General features: G+C 44.0%; 1 protein-coding gene across 2 annotated transcripts; it reads right to left on the bottom strand.

Moving 5' to 3' along the window:
* Positions 1 to 17,819: 17,819 nt before the first annotated feature.
* OR2C1 (olfactory receptor family 2 subfamily C member 1) lies at positions 17,820 to 19,083 on the bottom strand. 2 transcript variants are annotated; one of them, XM_069570610.1, is made up of 2 exons: positions 19,060 to 19,083; positions 17,820 to 18,728 (listed from the first exon to the last, which is right to left on the bottom strand). In XM_069570610.1, the coding sequence occupies exons 1-2, from the start codon at positions 19,081 to 19,083 to the stop codon at positions 17,820 to 17,822; spliced, it is 933 nt and encodes a 310-aa protein (XP_069426711.1). The 2 variants fall into 2 exon arrangements, with proteins under 2 accessions (XP_069426711.1, XP_069426710.1); XM_069570609.1 differs by lacking the exon at positions 19,060 to 19,083 and having other exon boundaries at positions 17,820 to 18,758.
* Between the last annotated feature and the right edge of the window lie 603 nt (positions 19,084 to 19,686).

Below are 19,686 nucleotides of genomic sequence, written 5' to 3'. Positions count from 1 at the left end.
GGACAGCAATCAGCCCTGCATGGCAAGCCAGAGCCCTATGAAGCTTGCCATCAGCACTTTGGGCAGTGCTGCTTCCAGGAAGTGGAGGTGAGGAGCACCTGGTCCCCATGAGAAGGTAGCTGGTCCCCATAAAGGTTTTAGCAAACTCTGAGAACTCTGCTGCCAGTGGCTGAGGCTTAAGACACACTCAAAAGAGCAAATCCTAGAGCTGCTGGTTATGGAGCAGTTTCTGTCAGAAAAGGTTCAGAGCTGGATGAGGGAGCAGTGCCCAGAGAATGGTGACAAAGTTGTGGTTCTGGTTGAGGATGTACAGAGAGCAGCCAGGCAACAGGTGAAAAAAGGCAGTCAGAACCCTGTGGTTTTCGTCATGAGGAAGTTGGTGTGAGCAGCATAGGAATCCAGTTACTGGAGAGGTGCTTAGTTGAGAAATTCCAGAATTCATCTGCTGCCCAGAGAGTATTATTAATAGCTATATTGCACTGATCTTATGCCCTTCGTCAATGGGAAGAATTTCTCGAATTTCTCATTTGCTGAAATAACTTAGACATTCATATATTCAGTGAATGCTTAGAGTCACTAATTAAAGTGGTAAAACACTCATCAGAGTTCTCCAAAACAAGGCCAGGGAAAGAACAATTCTTCACTCAGCAAGTCAGGAAAATTAGAGATGTTTGTGAATTTAAATCTAATCTCTCCTGCTAGAAGGTTCCTTTAAGGAGTGTGCCATGTGTTGTACACTAAACAAAGTCACACTAGAGCCAGTCCCTGCTGTCTGGATTAAGTGGTCAGTTTGAAACAGTGATGAGTTTCACATGATACCTGCATGTGGAGGGAGAGATTCAGTCTGAGATCTGATCAGTGTAACATTCTTGTATATTTCAGAAGAAGGGGGCAGTGTGAAAGGCATAGGAAAAGGAAAAGTAACATGAAGCCTTCAGTTGTGGGTCAGGGGAGGGCTAGCCTGAGTGTGACTGTGTCTGGAGCAGGAGGCAGCCCACTGGCGCTCCAAGTCTGCATGGCTGGATTGGGATGGGCTTGTGTTTTCCAGGGAGGAGGCAGATGTGCATATCAGCCATAGGAGGAAGAGTTAGGGGGTGGGGTTGTAGATAAAATTTCATAAGATTGAGGATTGAGAGGTTCTGACATAATTTGGAGGGAGGAGCAGAGTGGTGACGATACATCAGAAATGGGGGAGCTTAACATAAAATCCGTAGCTGGGGGACTGTTGATAGTAACTAGACTGGATGTAGAAGGGCAGGAGAGCATCTGTATGAAGTCAGAGTTTGGAGAGGAGACTAAGCATGGCAGAATCCCTCTGTTATCACAGTCATCCTAGACCCCTTGCCACTTACGTATGGACCATGTCACCACCACCTCAGAACCACACGCTTCATATAAATGACAGCAGCACAGGAATGTAAGTGTTAAAACAGCTCTTTGAAACCCTTTAGGGAGGGGAAAGGGAGCAGGAAGTAGAAGTGAGACTCCAGCTGCCTCTCATCATCTCTCCTCTGTCACTTTAGGCAGGAATTTGTAGTGACAGATGATGGGGTCTGTCCCCAGGTCCTGGAATCGGGGAAGGATCTGAAAATGCCCATCGAGGAGACACCTCTTTTGGGGGCAGCAGAGAATCACTGAGATCCCACCCCAAAAGAGTTGGACTCGACTTAGTGACTAAACAACAAACACCTGAACAGGGGGTTCATCCAGGGGAATGGACTGTGAAGGGGTCATGGAGCTCAGCCCAGAGACTGTGGGGGCAGTCAGAAGCTTAAGCAGGAGCCTCCGCCCTCCCCTGGGGCAGGAGGGATGATCTTCTACCGGAAGTGCAGGTCTGAGCTCCAGCTGGACCCTGGCCTCTAGGTTAAATGCCTTAGAGATACATCCAAAAATCAATACTTCAAATTTTAGTTGATGGTACTAGTAGTTAAAATGGGGGCAGAGATCCTTTGTGTGTTAACTTAATTTTTTTATTACAGTTTAATGTTACTGCCTCTGAATCAGGTATTATTAAAGCATGTTGACCTCACCTTCTGCAAAGCAGTTCTTCATGAACTTGAAAACATAACCCCCTTCTTCATCTAGCTTAATTTCTTCCTAAATACATTTCTTCTACTTTTTTTCTTCCATGGCTCTTTTTTTTTTAAATTTGTCTTAGTGTTTTAGAAAAATTTTAATCAAAAATTTAACTAAAATTAATTGAGGTGAAATTAATCACTTAATGTAAAATTAGTCATCTCAAGTGAACTATTCACTTGCGTCTAGTACAGTCACAATGTTGTGCTATGATCACCTCTATCGTGCTCCAAAATAGTTTTCACTCCCACCCCCTCCGCCTCTCCCAAATAAACCCCATGCTTATTAAGCAGTTGCTCCTCATTCTCTCTCTATGGATTTGCCTGATTTGGACATTTTACAGGAAGAATCCTACAATATATGACCTTTTGTTTCTAGCCTCTCTCATTTATGTTTCCAGTCTACAAAGTATCACTTCTTGGTCTGTTTTTAGGGCTGTGTAATATGTCACTGGAGAAGGAAATGGCAACCCACTCCAGTATTCTTGCCTGGAGAATCCCATGAACAGAGGAGCCTGGTGGGCTACTGTTCATAGGGTCACAATGAGTTGGATATGACTGAGTGACTGAGCACAATATGCCACTGAATAGCCAGACCAAGTCTCTGTCTTTGTAAATCTCCTGTGAAGCACTTCGGCTACATACATTTCTAGATGAGCTGAAGACTACTGCTGCCTTTTCTGCTTAATTCAAAACTGTCATTACAGGTTACTAAGTAATTTTTTAAAGCCACCTCATCTTTATGTAACTGAGATCCTACAGAAAAACACTGTGTTTTCATGTGGTTTAAAAAGGCAAGCTTCTGTTGATGAAATGGAAAACCTTCTAAGAGTTTACCTGCTTTGGTATTTTTCAAGCAAAGTAAATACACTATCAGTACCTCTGAAAACTTTGCCGTTTAGAATTTATTTTACTTTGAATCCTTGGGACCATCTGTGCTCTTTGGTGGCTGATTTTTGAGGCTCAGGGGTCTGAGTAAAGGGGACAGGACTCACCATGTTCTACGTTCGGCTCTGACAGCTCGCTGTACCCGCAGGCGGCTCAGATCCCATGTGGTGAAGCCCCCCCAGGGGTCACAGAACTCTGAGTGTCCTCTGAAGTTCTGCTAGTAAGTTAGCAAAATGTACCATTTTCTTTGTAGTAGTAATATTCTTGAAGGTGGGGGTCTGAGAAAGAGTTCATTCTCTTGGTCTGAAAAAATAAAAGGATTGAGTTCCTGTGGCATTTTTAAGAGCATCATGATTATCTCTGTGTGGTTGGGCGAGGAACCATTCTCTCCCCCGCTATATGTATATATACCATGCACATATTTCTTTAAAATGAAAAAAAAATCTTTTTATTTTAAAAAAGCTATTGTGTCAGGAGGGATCTAGTAAAAGGAACTTTTTAACACACAGGCAGGCCATTGGCTATGGCAGTGGTCCTGAAATCTGACTGTGCACCAGACTCACCTGAGGGCATGTTAAACAGAATCCCAGGCCTCACCCCAGAGCTGCTGATTCTTTAGATCTGAGGTGGAGCCCAGGAATATGCATCTTTGGTGCACTCCCAGGTGCTGCTGGGGCTGCAGGCTTTGGCACCCCACTTACAACCTCTGCTCTGCGACTGTTATGTGGAGACTGCCCTCTGGCAGTGGCTGTTTTCTCCCCTAGTACTGCGGTCCAGCCCCAGTTGGATCCAGGGTATCTGAAGTGTGGACGGCGTTGGCGATGAGAGATTTATTTATTTAGAGATATAGAAGGAGATAAGGATTTACTTAAAGATATATAGAGAGATAAATATAGAATGTTGCAGTTAAGAAAATAGACAAAGAGGCTGATATTCCTTGGTTTACACAGAAAGCCAATAAAGTCCCAAATCAAGGGACTTACACCGTTCACATAGGCCACAGGTGCCTGCTTGAATAGCGGAGGGTGCCCCACCTTGGGCTCCCTCTCGCGTGGGTCTTAGAAGCCCGGGCAGAGAAGTGAACACAGCGAGCCCCTGTGCTCCAAGGGATCAGTTTGAAAAAGAGAGTAAGAGAGAGAAAGAAAGAAAAAGGGAATTGACACGGGGAGCCAAGCAATGATGAGGCGAGGCCCAAAATTTTATTTTTCCAGGGGCTTATTTACCTTAAGCTGTACATAGAGAATAATGGAAAATACAAAGTCATGCAGGTTCAGCAGCCCTGATCCTTATCGAGACCAGGCTTTCTCTCTGCATACCTATCTGTATACACAGGTCTTAGGTGATTTACATCATCTTCTGGCCAGGAGGTCTATTAGCATTTTATGGACCTTTTCTGATAAGGGTCCGTCAACCAGAAAATTTATTTGTCCTAAAAGTGTTGTTCTTTCCAAAGTCTGGTGCCACTCTCAGAAAGCACTAAATAAAGTTACATTCTTACATAGCAAGGATACAATGATTTATAACAAAGAAAGAGGAGTACAATGATTTATAACAAAGAGAAAATTCATTAACTCAAAAGTCTATTGCTAACATCAAAACTACTATATTCCTATTTCTGCATCCCAATTACATTGATTAATATCCTCCCAGGTGCCTAAAAGATAAAGGATAAGGAGGCCTGGTGGCAATCATTAACTCAACAATGAAACCCTTCACCAATATAATTCTTAGCTCTTTAAAAGGCTATATATCTTTAAGATGTTTTAAGCTTCCCATGCCTCTCCCAGTTGGGAGGCTGTAAACAATCACATGCATAGTTGTAAAAGTCCGGGGAAACCTGTCAGGCAAGTTAGAGAGCCATCAAAGGGGTTTGAGCTGAGACACTCCTTTTATATGCAGGAGACTATTAACTGGAGCTCTAAATTAATTTTCCAGAGAAAGGTGGTCGGGGATAGCCCCTTGTTAATGTCAGAGGAGTTGGTGAAAGTCATGAAATAATAAAACAGATTCTGGTTTTGGGGTAGTCCCTCGAGACCTGTCTTGCCTTGCCCACCAGGTCTCTCCGCATGACCTTGTCATGGGTGGGATCTCCCGTGCTGGCTCCCGGCACCCTAGCCTGGCTTAGGTCCAAAGGTCTCTGGGAACCTTCCACAGAAGAGGGGTCTCGGAGACCAGGAGACAGGTGCTGGGGCCCAGGTGAGCTGTGTTTGACACCTTTTGTCTCTTTAATTTCCCATTTCACCTTGCACTCCTACTCTCCCCCAAAATCTTTTTTTCTGGCGATATTGGAAAGATTATCATGTGCTCCACTGAGTTTATCTTGGGTTGTCCCCTTGTTCTGTCTACTGACATCATGACATGGCTCTTTACCCACCCTGATCCTTTTCTGGGAGGCCTGACCTCCCCCTGCTTTACTCTGTCCCTGAGTTGATAACCATGGTCCTGTCTCTGCCCCAGTGACAACCTGGCCTGGATCAGAGAACACGCAGAGACCCCAGATAAGTAAGGGCAGCAGGGAGAGGGAAAAACCTAAGACTTCTTCCACAAGAGAGACTAGAGTGAAAGCCCACAAGACACCAGCAACTGGGGAAGAAAAATCAAGGGTGAAGCACAAGAGCCTGACTCAGCAGATGGGACAGAGGCAGGCAAGACAGAGACATCAAGAACAAAAGAGAATTGGAAATGGGATGATACAAAGGAAGAAGAAATGAATGAGCCTCTTCCAAGGTCCAGGTAAGTGTTTGGGCACTCTGAGCTAAAAAGAGGCTGGGCAGGCACGCCAGTGTCAGGAAGGCAACGAGGAGGTTCTCCAGGGAGAGTAAGGAGAAACCTGCATCCCAGCAGAGGATAAACCCCTGGAGGCTTCATACTGGGAGGAGACCTGCACACATCTCCTGTGTGGGAAAAACTGCTCTCACCACTCTCAGAGTTGTCTCTCTCACCACCACCCAGTCCCCAAACTGGAAAAGGCTTCTAAATGTCACAAATGTGGGAAGAGCTTTAGTCAAAGTTCTTATCTTGTTCGACACCAAAGAATCCAGAAACTTCCCAAGTGCAGTGAGTGTGGGAAAGGCTTCAGCGAGTGCTTCAGCCTCACTGCCCACTTGAGAACTCACACAGGGGAGAGACCTGACCAGTGTGGGAAATGTGGGAAAAGCTTCAACCAGAGCTGCAGCCTCACTGTTCCCCAGAGGACCCACATGGGGGAGAAGCCATATTAGTGTGCGGTCTGTGGGAAAAGATTCAACAACAGCTTCCAGTTCATCACTTACGGTGAGCCCACGTTGAGGACAGCCCCACAGTTGTGGGCAGTGTGAGAAAAGCTTCAATAACGGCTCCCCCTTGAGAGCCCACCACAACCCCACATGAGGGAAAAGCCTCACCAGTGCTCTCAGAGTGAGAAAAGCTTCACCAAGAGTCCTGCCCTGAATGGTCTAGTGGTTTTCCCCACTTTCTTAAAGTTAAGCCTGAATTTGGCAATAAGCATTTCATGATCTGAGCCACAGTCAGCTCCCAGTCTTGTTTTTGCTGACTGTATAGAGCTTCTCCATCTTTGGCTGCAAAGAATATAATCAATCTGATTTTGGTGTTGACCATCTGGTGATGTCCATGTGTAGAGTCTTCTCTTGTGTTGTTGGAAGAGGGTGTTTGCTATGACCAGTGCATTCTCTTGGCAGAATTCTATATTAGCCTTTGCCCTGCTTCATTCTGTACTCCAAGGTGAAATTTGCCTGTTACTCCACGTGTTTCTTGACTTCCTACTTTTGCATTCCAGTCCCCTATAATGAAAATGACATCTTTTCAGGATGTTAGTTCTAGAAGGTCTTGTAGGTCTTCATAGAACCGTTCAACTTCAGGTTCTTCAGCATTACTGGTTGGGGCATAGACTTGGATTATTGCGATATTGAATGGTTGCCTTGGAAACGAACAGACATCTTTCTGTTGTTTTTGAGATTGCATCCAAGTACTGCACTTTGAACTCTTTTGTTGACTATGATGGCTACTCCATTTCTTCCAAGGGGTTCCTGCCCACAGTAGTAGATATAATGATCGTCTGAGTTAAATTCACCCATTCCAGTCCATCTTAGCTCACTGATTCCTAGAATGTGGATGTTCACTCTTGCCATTTCCTGTTTGACTACTTCCAATTTGCCTTGATTCATGGACCTAATATTCCAGGTTCCCATGCAATGTTTCTCTTTACAGCATTGGACCTTGCCTCTATCACCAGTCCCATCCACAACTGGGTGTTGTTTTTGCTTTGGCTCCATCCCTTCATTCTTTCTGGAGTTATTTCTCCACTGATCTTCAGTAGCATATTGGGCATCTACCGACCTGGAGAGTTCATCTTTCAGTGTCCTATCATTTTGCCTTTTCATACTGTTCATGGGGTTCTCAAGGCAAGAATACTGAAGTGGTTTGCCATTCCCTTCTCCAGTGGACCACATTCTGTCAGACCTCTCCACCATGACCTGGCCATCTTGGGTGGCCCCATACGTCATGGTTTAGTTTCACTGAGTTAGACAAGGCTATGGTCCATATGATCAGATTGGCTAGTTAGTTGTCTGTGATTGTGGTTTCAGTCTGTCTGCCCTCTGATGCCCCCTCTCAGCGCCTACAGTCTTACTTGGGTTTCTCTTACCTTGGACGTGGGGTATCTCCTCTTGGCCACCGCCCCTGACCTTGGACATCAGGTAGCTCCTCTTGCCTGCTCCTGCACCGTCGCAGCCTTATGACTATACAGTGGAAGTGAGAAATAGATTTAAGGGACTAGATCTGATAGACAGAGTGCCTGATGGACTATGGACAGAGGTTCATGACATTGTACAGGAGACAGGAATCAAGACCATCCCCAAGAAAAAGAAATGCAAAAAAGCAAAATGGCTGTCTGAGGAGGCCTTACACTCCCACTCCTGGGTGTGCGGTGATCAGGGAAACTGGGATTCAGCTGCTGGACTCCTGGAATTCTTTGAGTGCCTCCACCCTCCAAACCGCCTTACCCTCTATTCTGCTAGACAGGAGAAGGAACCCAGAATACTAGAGCACCCAGCCCTTGCCTGTCAGTGTTTTAGGAGTGTCTGGAGCAGACAGTAAGAACTGGAGAATATCTTCAGTTATTCATTCTTTCAGAAAATATCTGATTGCCTATAAAGTACCAGGTATTACACAGAAGCCAAATAGAAGGCAGTGAGTGAAACACACTATATTTTCCTTCCAGAACCAGCCTCACTGGGCCCCTCAGAAATAGAGTACATCAGGAAGCACCACCCAGCCCGCAAGCCCCAGGATCTGAGTCCCAGCTCTGCAGGGCCACCCTTCCAAGCTTCGAAGTTTTGATGAATCAAAACCTTTCTCCTGTAATCCCACTACTCCCTGTGTGGTCACAGCTTCCTATGGTTACCCTCTCTGTTACCTTAGTGTCTATATCCCACTGACAAATCAGCCTGATCACTGCACCAGCCACTTGAGAATAAATTTGAAGTAGGCTGTACAAAAGGCAACATCCCAGGTCTATCCATTTCCTCAGGTGTGTCACTTATACTCTTGGTTTGCTTCAGCCCTCCAGATACCAATTAAAAAGCCCATTTTCCCCCTGTACATTTAATACTGGGTCTCTCCATATAGTGTCTATACCTCCCTTCGTCACTGAAACATTTTAACTAATTGATACAATTTTTCAGTTGACAGTATTCCTTTTATCCCAAGGACTGCTAACCACTTCCTACAGACAAGACTGAATAAATATTCTCACAGCCCAAAGTACACTGGAGTCTACACACCTTGCCTTTTCACACATCTGCTCTGGTTCCTCAGCCTAAAATGGCAGATGGGGTCACAGCCAAAGCCACAGCCAAGCTTTCAGGCCTCCTACCAGACTTCTCTTGTCACCTCCCTTCTGCCCCTCCTGTGAGGGGCTGCCTTACCAGTCAGTTTGGGGACACCCAGGACTTCTGGGGTCCTGGGCCAGACCGTGCCCATGTCATTGCTGACATAACAGGCAAATTCTTGCTTTCGTCATCATCAGCTCCAGCTTCCACTCAGCTCGGCTTCTGGCTAGAGACCAAGAAAAGGACAGAGGGGTTTCACATGTGCTGCTCACAGGATGCTAGCATAACCTGGCTACTCTCTGTGGTACGGAAGTTACCCGGTAGGACTTTGAACTTATGCCACCCTGTTCTGGCATCTGGAGGAAGCTGTGCTCCTGAAACTGCTTGGGCATTCCCTGTACAGTTGGCCATTCCAGTGGTACTTCTGGAGTTTTCCATAAATTGGGGATTTGCTGAGATTTGCAAATAAAGTCTGGGTTTCCTAGTAGTCCCAATGCACACCTGCTATCATGGGTTAAGTGACTTGCATAGTGACTAAGTGAAAGAGCTAGATTTTGAACCTAAGTCAAATCAATTTCAAAACCTTTAATTTTTCACTCTCTCAATGTTCTGGCTACCAATTTCTGTGAAACCTTGAAGCACAGACCTTATAGTACATGCTCAAACCACCAAGCCAGCCTTGTGGCAGGGGCCATAGACCCAGCCTTCTCGGGAGGAGGAAGGCACAGCTGAGGTTTCATGTCACACCCATTACGACCAACTACGTTCCAAGGATGCTGTCATCCCTGGCACTAAATTAAGAGCTAGTTAATCACAAAGTATAGATTAGACATGATCCAAAGAACTTTTATAGCCCAAAGGGAGAAAAAGCAGAAAGAGACCAATTAAAAAGAAACAAAAGGAGACATCAGAGATCTCACTCTTTGCAGAGGATTGTCAAGAGGTACCCCTTCCATGGAAGCATGGTATGTATGACTGGGCAGAACAGAAGAGTAAGAATCCCAGTGCCCTGCCTGACAGTGGCAGGGTCTTATCGGTCTGGCCAGCTAGGCCTCTCCAATAAAAACTTCATTTCTACTTCACTTTGCTAAGTTTGGGTGAGAAGGCACAGATTTTTTTTCTCCCATTCAAGTCAGTGTTACCTAATGGAAATGCTTTCACTATTAGGTGGATCCAGTGTCCAGTCCCAGCTCAACTCCATAGTAACTGACCTTAGGGAAAATATTCAACTTTTCTAACCTACTTTTTGTCATGTGAGCATAACTATGCTGGCCTTGCAGCATAGTGAAAAAGATTAGAAATACTATTTGTAAAGCATCTGGCCCGGTGCTTTGGCACATACAAGATGCAGAGTAAACGGTTTGTGGTGATAGTAACAGAAGCTCCTTAAAGGAACTCCTTTGCAGCATATCTCACTACTTGATATATATTTATTGGTTTAATGTCTATCATCTGTATAAGAATGTAAGCTTCTTAGAGAATGGGTGATTTGTTCATTGCTGAATCACAGCACCAGATAAATATTTTGTAAAGGAATGAAAGGGTGAAACAAGACAAGGAAGTCTGGGTCTTTACACATGATTAACTGGGTGTCCAGTACTTAAGCATTATAAAAACTATGAAAGGAGACAAAGACTGGTCTCTGGCTGAAATGTCCCTGAGCTCTCTCTTTCTCCCCTTAGTGTCCACTCCATGGCTCCAGGGCGGGATTTCCGCAGGTTCATCACCATTGACATTTGGGACTAGACAGGTCTTTGTTGTCTGTGTCGGTGGGTGGTCTATGCATCATAGGATGAGTAGCCACACCCTTGGCCTCCACCTACTAGCTATGAGGAACACCTGCCAGGCCTGACAATGATTGCAGATTCTGCCAAATATCTTTGAGGGGCAACATGGCCCACGGTTAAGAACCCCTGGCCTTGGGGCATTATCATTAGGCCAGGCTGGTACAAGGGTCTCCCATCTGCCACATGGTCTTCCTACAGGGCGAGCAGATTCTTGACTTTCTACAAATCTAATCCAATTGAATAAACTTCTCTGCTCAAAAGCCTTCAAGACTACTTAAGGCCGCTGAAATAAGCCCTGACCACCTAACTTGCAGGGCTCTCCCTTGCATTCAAGACCTAATCTACACCTCCAGCCTCACTGCCCACTCTCCTATACACAGCCTTCAATCCAGCACAAGTGAGCTGCTCCCATGTCTTGGAACAGGCTCTGTGCTTTCCAGCCTTAGTGCCTTTGCCCCTCCCCACCCAAACTTCACAAGACGTGATTTCATTCTTTCCCAAAAAACTGAACACTGTGGGCTGCTAGTCTCCATTCCACCCATAAGGTACCTGATGTCTTCAGTTCAGTTCAGTCGCTCAGTCAAGTCTAACTCTTTGCAACCCCATGGACTGCAGCACACCAGCCTTCCCTGTCCATCACCCATTCCCAGAGCTTGCTCAAACTCATGTCCATCGAGTTGGTGATACCATCCAACCATCTCATCCTCTGTTGTCCCCTTCTCCTCCCGCCTTCAATCTTTCCCAGCATCAGGGTCTTTTCAAATGAGTCAGTTCTTCACATTAGGTGGCCAAAGTATTGGAGTTTCAACATCAGTCCTTCCAATGAATATTCAGGACTGATTTCCTTTAGTACGGACTGGTTGGATCTCCTTGCAGTTCAAGAGACTCAAGAGTCTTCTTCAATACCACAGTACAAAAGCATTAATTCTTCGGTGTTCAGCTTTCTTTATAGTCCAACTGTCACATCTGTACATGACTACTGGAAAAACCATAGTTTCGACTTGAAGGACCTTTGTTTCCAAAGTAATATCTCTGCTTTTTAATATGCTGTCTAGGTTGGTCATAGCTTTTATTCCAAGGAGCAAGCGTCTTTTAATTTCATGGCTGCAGTCACCATCTTCAGTGATTTTGGAGCCCAAGAAAATAAAGTCTGTCACTGTTTCTATTGTTTGACCCATCTATTTGCCATGAAGTGATGGGACCGGATACCATGATCTTTCTGAATGTTGAGTTTTAAGCCAACTTTTGCACTCTCCTCTTTCACTTTCATCAAGAGGTTCTTTAGTTCCTCATTTTCTTCCATAAGGTTGGTGTTATCTGGATATCTGAGGTTATTGATGTTTCTCCCAGCAATCTGGATTCCAGCTTGTGCTTCATCCAGCCCAGTGTTTCTCATGATGTGCTCTGTGTACTGTGTGCTCTTTATACACATACACAGTAGCATTTGAACTGTGGTGCTGGAGAAGACTCTTGAAGAGTCCCTTGGATGGCAAGGAGATCAAACCAGTCAATCCTAAAAGAAATCAACCCTGAATATTTATTGGAAGGGCTGATGATAAAGCTGAAGCTCCAATATTTGGCCACAGGACTTGAAGAACCAACTCATTGGAAAAGACTCTGATGCCAGGAAAGACTGAGGGCAGGAGAAGACAGGGGTGGCCGAGGATGAGATGGTTGTATTGCATCACCAAATCAATGGACAAGTTTGAGCAAACTTCACCAGATAGTGAAGGACAGGGAAGCCTGGCGTTCTGCAGTCCGTGGGGCCACAAAGAATGGGAACCGACTTAGCAACTGAACAATAACAACACAGTAACTTATCCTGACATCGATCCTATAAAGCCAATTCTGTTACCATCCTCTAGATGAGAAAATTGCAACACTGTTTAAGTGACTGTGTAATCACAGAAGTAGGACTAGAACTCGCTTCTAACCAAATGCTTTTCCCCTACGTTTTAATTCTTCATATACCAAGAGTACTGCAGAACATTCTCACTTAAAAAATGAATTCTCTCATCTCTTATCTCCAAAATTACACTCTCTTTCAAGAGGAAATAACTGTTCAGTGTGTATCTTGCTGGACCAAAATCTGCAATTTTGCCTGCTTAGTATATCTTCAAGCTTTTCTGTTTCAATATATCAATCTCATTTTTTTTAACTCCTGTTTTTGGCATTCCCCATTATGAATTCACTCTTAAATAATTTTCCTTTTGATGAACATTCAGATACTTTCCTAATTTTCACGTGTGTGTGTGATTCTGGATTGGGATATTCTGGATATATTGTGAAGAGGGAGCTGATGGGTTGGGATGACAGTGTGAGGAAAAGGATAGTGGCAGCTTCTCCCTGCCTTTATTCTGACCCCACTTCATCCATCTATCAGTTACAAACAACCTGGTTGCACTGTGAGAGTAGCTCTCCATCAGCATATAAATGGAGAGAACTGGGATGTGAAACAGACTGATAAACCTCCTCAGGGTGAATATTCCATCTTTTGATTAAGTATAACTCATCTTTGATAGAGCATGTCTGTCTTTTTTGATCCTTACATTGTTCCTGCCATCTACTATATTCATTTTTCAGATGATGAAAAAGAGTGCCAGAGAGGGTTAATAAAACATAAACCTGGGACATCTTGATGTGGAAGCAAGCAAGGAAATGCTCAAGGCATATGGGGACAAGTCAAAATAACAAAAGTCAGCTTGAATGGACTCCCAGTGATTAAACAAGGAAGAACAATATAATGATATTAACAAGTTATAAACCATAGAATAAAACAGAAAACATTGATTCTGTAAGATATACATAAATAACAGAATAAACTGAGTTTAATTAGTATCAAGATATTTAAGTAGTTTCAAAGTGCGTGTGCGCATGTTAAGTTTCTTCAGTCATTTCCAATTTTTTGTGCCCCCATGGACAGTAGTTCTCCAGGCTCCTCTGTTCATGGGATTCTCCAGGCAAGAATATTGGAGTGGGTTTTCAGCCTTCCTCCAGGGTATCTTCCCAACCCAGGTATTGAATCCACATCTCTTATGTTTCCTGCATTGATAAGTGGGTTCTTTACCACTAGTGACACCTGGGAAGCCTCGGTTTCAAAGTACCTCCCCATAAAGTACTTAATTACGAAGTAGGAAATAATGGACCAGTCTAACAGACACCACCCTCACCCTCCAAGTAACATCATTAGTAATGAGAGACACTGAAATTTACACCACTTAGCTTGCTTAGGCTGCCACAACTGACTACCATAGACTGAGTGACTTGAACAACAGGAATTAATTTTCTCACATTTATGAACCCTGGAAACCCAAGGTTAAGGTTCTGGAAGAATTGTTTCTGGTGAGGGCTTGTTCCTGGCTTACAGAAGCTTGCTTTGTCCACATTAGGCCTTTCCTTTGAGTGTGTGGAGAAGACCTTCCTCTCCTTGTAAGGTCACCAATCCCATCAGACCAGGGGGCGGGCACACCCTTATGATATCACTTAACCCTACTTACCTCCTAAAGGTCTTATGACCAAATGCTAGTAATTGTATTGGGGTTTAGGGCTTCAATGTATGAGCTTTGGGTAGGGTAGATAATTCAGTCCATAGTATCACCTGATAGCATGCAATGAGAAGAAGGCAACATCACGTCTGAGGAGTTCCTGACAAAGATAACCTGAATCTAACTATAAGGAGCCATAAACTCAAATAGAGATATGTCCCACTAAATAACTGGATGATCTTTTAAAGTGTCAGGGTCCCAAAAGTGAAGAAAAGATGGAGGAACCATTTCAGACTGACAGAGACTAAGGAGACATGACAGTTACATGCAATATATGATTTGGAACAGAATCCTTTTGCTATGAAAGACACAACAGGGACAACTGATAAAAGCGGAATGGAGTCTCAAGATTAAATAGTATAATGTATTGATGCTCAGTTAATAATTTTGATGTCTACATGGAGGTCCTATAGGAGAATGTCCTTGTTTTTTATAGATATACCATAAAATATTTGAGGGAAGACAGAGTATCATATTGTCAACTTACTCTCAAATGATCTGGGGAGGGGAAAGCCCTTCATATCATGCTTCCAACTTTTCTGTAGGTTTATGATTATTTCAAAAAGAAAAAAAATTGGAAGAGGCACAAGTTTTAGAGTCAAATGCATTTGGGTCTGAGTCCCAGACCCACTACTGTGTGCTGTGAGCATGTTTCACCTTGGGCTACAATGTGCTCATCTTAAAATGGGGATGGTATAGGTTATCATGAGGATTAGAGGAGTTGATTCATGTAAAGAGTTTAGATTGTTACCTAGCCCAGGGTAAGTACCCAGTAAAATCAATGTGTTCAAATCATCTATAGTCAAATAAACGACATTTTCACTCAATCATTAGCCTATAATTTCACACTCACATAATAGAGCATAAATTTACCAAGCCAAGTCACTTTTCAGTTCTATTTCTCATCATCTCCTTTATTCCAACATCTAACCACAGCTATGGGATTGAGCTCGAAGGCTGTGAAGACAGGGGAAGGACTATTTTCAATGGAAGGTTCAAAACTTAGTCACCGAACTCATTTTGCTAGTTTACAGTGCAGGTTAGGATCTGAACAGATTCTGAAGGGCTCTATGAGATGGGATATTAAACTTACTTAAATTCACTGACCAGACCAGCATCTTCAAATGCTGTACATTTCTGTTTTACTAAAGTTGATGAACCTTTTATACTTCTTGGTATTTCATTTTTTTTCTTTTTTTGAATTTCCAACGGAATAAGACACCAAACATATTTTTTTCATCTGAAACCTAGAAATGGAACATAAAAGTCCTCAAAACAAGGAGCTTCCCTCACATTTAATTCTTTTTCCCAATTTTTTAAAAATTAATTTTTAATTGGAGGATAATTGCTTTGCAATGTTGTGTTGGCTTCTGCTTTTCTTGTTTTTGACTTTGTTTCATGCCCACCACTGAGAATGGAGGACGAACACATATGCACTCTGATGATGGTGTACGTTGTCCCCAGGATGCATACACGTCTCAAGCTTTTTCTCCTCCCTCTAATGCTGTCTTACCATGCCCCTACCTGCAAGTTAGATCTAAACTGTCCCGTATTTTCCATAGGGAGACTCTGCAGAACTCTCAAGTGTTTGAACAGAATGCCTATTTATTTTCTTTATATTTTCCCCCAAGTAAGTTTGCAGTGGCTGAGCGGGTAAAGAATCTGCCCTGCAGTGCAGGAGGCTCCTCAGACACCAGTTTGATCCCTGGGTCAGGAAGATCCCCTGGAGGAGGAAATGGCAACCCACTCCACTCCAGTATTCTTGCCTGAAAAATCTCATGGACAATGGAGGCTGGCGGACTACAGTCCAAAGGGTCGCAATGTGTCAGACAAAACTGAACATACACATACCTCCTTGGAAAGTACTGTTCTCATAAATTAACCATCTGGCATTCTGGTTTATATATCAGCTTTAGGAGCTTGGTTGTTGTGATTCTGCCTCCTGAGAAGGGCATCTTATCTGAGTGTGCTGATGAATAGAAATTTTGAGTCTGCAAGACTCTGGACTTTAATGAATTGACCAAGGTAATGCTGCTAAGTGGTGAGCCCTGGAGACATACTTCAGTATTACTGTGTAAGAAACTGAGAAAATAGGTCCTGGCTCTGATCTGAAACTGGAAAAACAGATTCAGGTTGGGACAATATAATTAGATGTCTTTGGGAGGCATTATGGAAATGTGGAAAGAGGGGAAATTTGTCATTGTTCGTTCAGCATTGTCCAATTGACCGGATCACCCCAAAGTGGCAAATGTGAAAATGGTTCACGTGATGTATTTAGCTCCTAGTGTGAAAAAGGAAGACTCATGAGCCTTGTTAATTAACTCACAAAAGTATTTAGAGCAGCTACTATGTATAGAGCGTGTGTTTAGGTGCTGTGGGAGAAACAAGACTCTAGAAAATAGCCCTAAAACCAATTGATCTCCTTTTCTCTGGTAATGTTTTGTCAAGCAACTTTCTCACATCTACCCAGCTTTCCTCCCTGGGGAAAGAACACGTGGACTGTGGTGGCAGGAGTGGATTTCCTCGGCAATTCTAGGGATGTGAAGAATCACAAACTGGCATTCTAATTCCACTACCTGAGCTCTTTGCTGAGTTACGGTGTGCAGGACTGATTACTGAATTCCAGAAATTTAAGGGGTGAAGGACTAAATCATGAGACAGAGGAGATGCTTTACAGATGGACAATCTTTCCTGGGCTCTTAAACTTGCTTAAGGAATCTCAGAGCATTCCATAACCACTGACCACACTAGCATATCCAAATGCTGGTAGCAAACTTGATGGCTAGGACTTTGGTGAAGAAATTATTTATTTTTATTTATTCATTTTTGGCTACAGAGGATGTAGGATCTTAGTTCTATGACCAGGGACTGAACCCCTGTCCCCTACAGTGGAAGTACATAGTCTTAACCACTGGACCCAGGGAAGGCCCAGTGAGAAAATGATTTAGATGAAACTATTTAATTGAAAGAAAAATGGTCTTGGGAATTCCCTGGTGGTCCAGTGGTTAGGACTCCATGCTTCCCCTGCAGGGGGCACGGGCTCCATCCCTGGTAGGGGAATTAAGTTTCCGCAAGTCTCAGGGCCCAGCCAAAAAAAGAAAAATGGTCTTCTTTCAGGATTGGATGAGGCAAAAGGGAAAGTGGGATGTAGACATAAAGGAGAGGGTAAACAATGACAGAGGCATATGGGTGGGGAGTGAGGGCAGACAGGCTGAAATACTAAGAAGAGACAAAGAGATGGAAAAAGATGATGGATGGATCAGGTGCAAAGATGAAGTTCTTGGGTTCTGGTCTGATTTCACGGAACTATATAAGATACTGCAAGTGGAGAATTAGGAAAAGTACAGAGTTTAGAAATGTACGAAATTCTCTAAAATACAATACTACACATGTAATATTTATTACACATAATGAATATGTAAAAATAACGTGGACAGAAGTAACCGTGAGCTGAGTCAACAACCTCTGAGCCTCGATGGCAGCCTCTGCTCTGTTATCTGTGGTCCACAGGAGGATATTTGGTAAATAAGTGTAGAACCTAAGAAATAACACTAGCCATGGGCCAACAGCTTAGTGCTGTGGAGAATAAGCTTGTGCTGGGGTTAGTACTCCTAGTGTTCCCCTGGCCAGAGAGAGAATGAGAAAAAGCATGTAGAGATGAAAAGGTGGTAAATGATGAAGGCATTTTCCCTTCTTTCAGCTGACTTCTCTTCCCTTCCCCAGCAGCCTCCTCAGCGCCCCCTTCACCTCCTTGTTCCTCAGAGTGTAAATGAGAGGGTTCACCATGGGTGTGACCACAGAGTAGAAGAGGGAGATGAATTTGCCCTGGTCCTGCTTGCTGGTCTTGGCTGGAAGCAGATACCCATAGATAGCTGAGCCGTAGAAGAGGAGCACCACCACCAAATGGGAGAGGCACGTGTTAAAGGCCTTCCTGCGACCCTCAGCGGAGTGGATCTTCAGCACTGCCTGAGCTATGTAGCAGTAGGAGATCAGGATGACGCTCAGCGGGACAGCAGTGAAGAACGTGCAGACGCTGTTGAGCACAGCCTCATTGAGACGCGTGTCAACACATGCCAGTTTGATCATAGCAGGCACCTCACACAGGAAGCTGTCCACCCTCCGGTGCCCACACAAAGGAAGCTGCAGAGTGAATGTTGACTGGACCACAGAGTTGCCCAAGCCACCCAACCAGGCAATGGCAGCCAGCAGCCAGCAGAGCCGAGGATTCATAATGCTGGTGTAGTGCAGGGGTCGGCACACCGCAACGAAGCGGTCAAATGCCATCACCACCAACAGGATGCACTCGGTGGCCCCTAGCCAGAGGAAAACATAGCGCTGGGTCACACAGCCACCATAGCTGATGGTCTTGTCTGCTCCCCACAAGTTGGTCAGCATTTGGGGGACTGAGCTAGTAGTAAAGGCAAGGTCCAGGGAGGAGAGGTTGCTGAGGAAGAAGTACATGGGTGTGTGGAGCAGGGCATCCAGGATGGAAAGCAGGATGATGGCTGAGTTCCCAAATAAGGTCAGCAAGTAGGAGAAGAGGATGCCTACAAAAAAGATCATCTCCAGCTGGGGATGGTCAGACACACCCACCAGAATGAAGCCCTCCAAGGAGCTGCTGTTGGCCCTTTCCATCTTTGGTTGCCTTCAGTCACTTGGGGAATCTGTCCAGGGAAAACCAGGAGTAAAGCGAGTGAAGAGGAAGCTGCTGGATTAGGTGGATCTGCATTAGTGTGATTCTGATGTCATTGAGCTTCGTAGCTAAGTACCAGTTTAAACTTTATGATTGCAAGCGTTCATGCAGTCCTCAAATACTGCCAGTCCTACAATGAATGGAAACTTTATTCCATGTGAATATCAAACCTTATTACAGGAATGAAGGAAGTGCCTTATAAAGAACAAAAAGATTGGATCTTCAGTTCAACACAGTAATGACAACAGGATAGAAGGAGTTGACCATTGGTGCTAAATGTGGAAATTCTCAAAATACAGATTTACCCAGTCAAAGTTTTGGTGTACTCATGGAAAGGTCGCGCAGACTTGCTGTATTTGGAAAAGCTCCCCAGAAGGTTCTAATACTTTTTTTCCTGTCTTTTCTATATCCTTAACCAGCCCTGAAAACTCCTGGTCTAGAAAGATGAAGCTTGAGGGAGAAGGTGATAAGTTTATAAAATCATGCAAAGAATGGGCAGCATGGGCAGACTTACTCACCAAATATAGGAGATACAAATATGTGAGTTTAAAAGAGGTAAATGTACAATGGAACAAAATAGAAAGCCCAGAGAAAAATCCACACACATATGGACACCTTATCTTTGACAAAGGAGGCAAGAATATACAATGGAGTAAAGACAATCTCTTTAACAAGTGGTGCTGGGAAAACTGGTCAACCACTTGTAAAAGAATGAAACTAGATCACTTTCTAACACCGCACACAAAAATAAAATCAAAATGGATTAGAGATCTAAATGTAAGACCAGAAACTATAAAACTCCTAGAGGAGAACATAGGCAAAACACTCTTTGACATAAATCACAGCAGGATCCTCTATGATCCACCTCCC

This window comes from Ovis canadensis, chromosome 24, assembly GCF_042477335.2.
Source record: "Ovis canadensis isolate MfBH-ARS-UI-01 breed Bighorn chromosome 24, ARS-UI_OviCan_v2, whole genome shotgun sequence".
NCBI classification, from domain to species: domain Eukaryota; kingdom Metazoa; phylum Chordata; class Mammalia; order Artiodactyla; family Bovidae; genus Ovis; species Ovis canadensis.
The sequence above is the reverse complement of the archived record's forward strand: the minus strand, read 5'-3'. Positions and strand labels throughout refer to the sequence as shown.

What these genes read in the sequence shown, in the direction of transcription:
- OR2C1 (XM_069570609.1), bottom strand. Translation starts at nt 18,758, where the DNA reads ATGGAAAGGGCCAACAGCAGCTCCTTGGAGGGCTTCATTCTGGTGGGT.